Source organism: Aegilops tauschii, chromosome 4 (assembly GCF_002575655.3).
Source record: "Aegilops tauschii subsp. strangulata cultivar AL8/78 chromosome 4, Aet v6.0, whole genome shotgun sequence".
Taxonomy (NCBI): Eukaryota; Viridiplantae; Streptophyta; class Magnoliopsida; order Poales; family Poaceae; genus Aegilops; species Aegilops tauschii.
This window is the reverse complement of record NC_053038.3, coordinates 18211082-18212853: the sequence shown is the minus strand read 5'-3', so window position 1 is coordinate 18212853 and position 1772 is coordinate 18211082. Positions and strand designations below refer to the sequence as shown.

General features: G+C 49.6%; 1 protein-coding gene across 1 annotated transcript; it reads right to left on the bottom strand.

The window, feature by feature from the left end:
* Positions 1–211: 211 nt before the first annotated feature.
* On the bottom strand, positions 212–1352 carry LOC109742640 (oxalate oxidase 2). The gene has a single exon (XM_020301739.4). It carries the CDS (start codon positions 1136–1138, stop codon positions 464–466), a length of 675 nt encoding a protein of 224 aa, XP_020157328.1. The 5' UTR covers positions 1139–1352; the 3' UTR covers positions 212–463.
* Positions 1353–1772: the final 420 nt, after the last annotated feature.

Genomic DNA, 1772 nt, shown 5'->3' with positions numbered 1-1772 from the left:
ACAAGATATTCCGTGCATGGTAGAAAAACCACTCTCATGTTTTTTGGCACATTCTTGAGATTGCTACAATACATGGTACATTTTGCATTCTAACAATGTATTCACGTAATTTTGAGAGCATTTTTTCAGAATGATTTTGCGATCGCTCACCATGCAGTCGTGACGTAAACTTTAGAACATGTTTGACTTATAAAAGGTAACGGGACAGATATACGAAAATGCTAATTATATATTCTGTTCAATGAAAAGAACAAAGACGACAATAAAAAGTAGTACATACAATTCCCCATATTGGATCTGAAGGCTAAACCATGAGGCTAACTTATTCTATCTTATTATAATTAACTGCATGCGAGATTAACACGAAGCTTGAAGACATGTCTTCTGATGAGAATTATTAAATATTGCTGGCATGCATATATTGAATTATATATTGATCATTTCAGGGCAGGCTCCCAGGAAATTAAAACCCAGCGGCGAACTTGGACTTGAGAAGTTCCACGACCCCGGCCTCCACCCGGAGTGCCTTGGTGAGCACTGGCGTTGGGATGGGTGGGTTGGAGCCGAACAGCGTGAGGGGCACGAAGACGATGCCGGGGTTCTGGCTGTTGAAGGAGACGACCATGGAGGCCTCGGTCTTACCGACGTTGAACTGGAAGTGCATGAGGCCCCGTGGGATGAGGAACGTCTCCCCAGCGCGCACCACCCTGGAGTATAGCTTGTTCCCGGAGTCAAGGCTGCCAAGGATTCCAACGAGAAGCTCACCTTTCATCACGATGCCGATCTCGGTGGCACGGGGGTGGATGTGCGGCGGGTTGGTGCCCCCCGGTGCGAAGTCCACGCGGTTCATCGACACGCCTAGCGTGTTCGTACCGGGCCACTCGGCCACGTCGAGCTCCGTCACGGCCGAGCCGTTCGGGGTCGACGTGTTGCCAGCCTTGGCTAGCTTGGACGAGAAGAGGAAGTCCTCGCCGGCCTCCGACATGGGCTTGCATGGATGCCCGTTCACCGAGACCGCCTTGCCGTCGAGGTCGGCGACGCAGAAGTCCTGAAGAGGGTCAGGGTCGGTAGCCAGGACGGCTGGAGCTAGGAGCAGCATGGCCAACAGGCCAGCCGCTAGGGTTTTGGAGTACCCCATTGCTTGCTATGCAAAGCTTAGCTAGGAGTGACCAGCTAGAGTTTGTTGATGGAGAGTGTCTAAGGCACTGGTTGCTGCTGCTGCTAACTTGTGGTGGATGAGTGAATGGTGAGGCATATGGAGTCCTTTATATAGGGGATTGATGCAAGCAGTGGATGCATGGAGCTAATTAAGCTATGCATGTGCATGTCGTCACTGCATGCATTTGCAAATGGACACACGAGGCAAGGCAGCGAGTTTATTAAAGATATATTACTTGCGTGGCATCAGCTAGCTTGTGATGAAAATGGAGATGGGGGCAGTCAGAGTCAAGGCCACTGCCGGCTGCTAAGGAAATGGGACCAACGAACAGACACAAGGAGGAGGTGTATCTCAATGGAGTATTGCGCTTGGAAACGGGTTCATAATATTCGTGCACACCATTATTCGTCAATCATGCATATGGGTTTGGTCTAGGCTTATCAAGTTCAGGGGCGTGCTGATGGTGAAAGGCCAGGGTCTTCATTCAACAGCAAAAGAGAGAAATGCCAGTGTCCAGGGGCTGCATGACGACATGCAAGATGAAAAAGCTAGCTACGTGCCGTCTCTCAAGTCTCGACTGAACTAATAAACACAATTAATGAGTTCAATACTT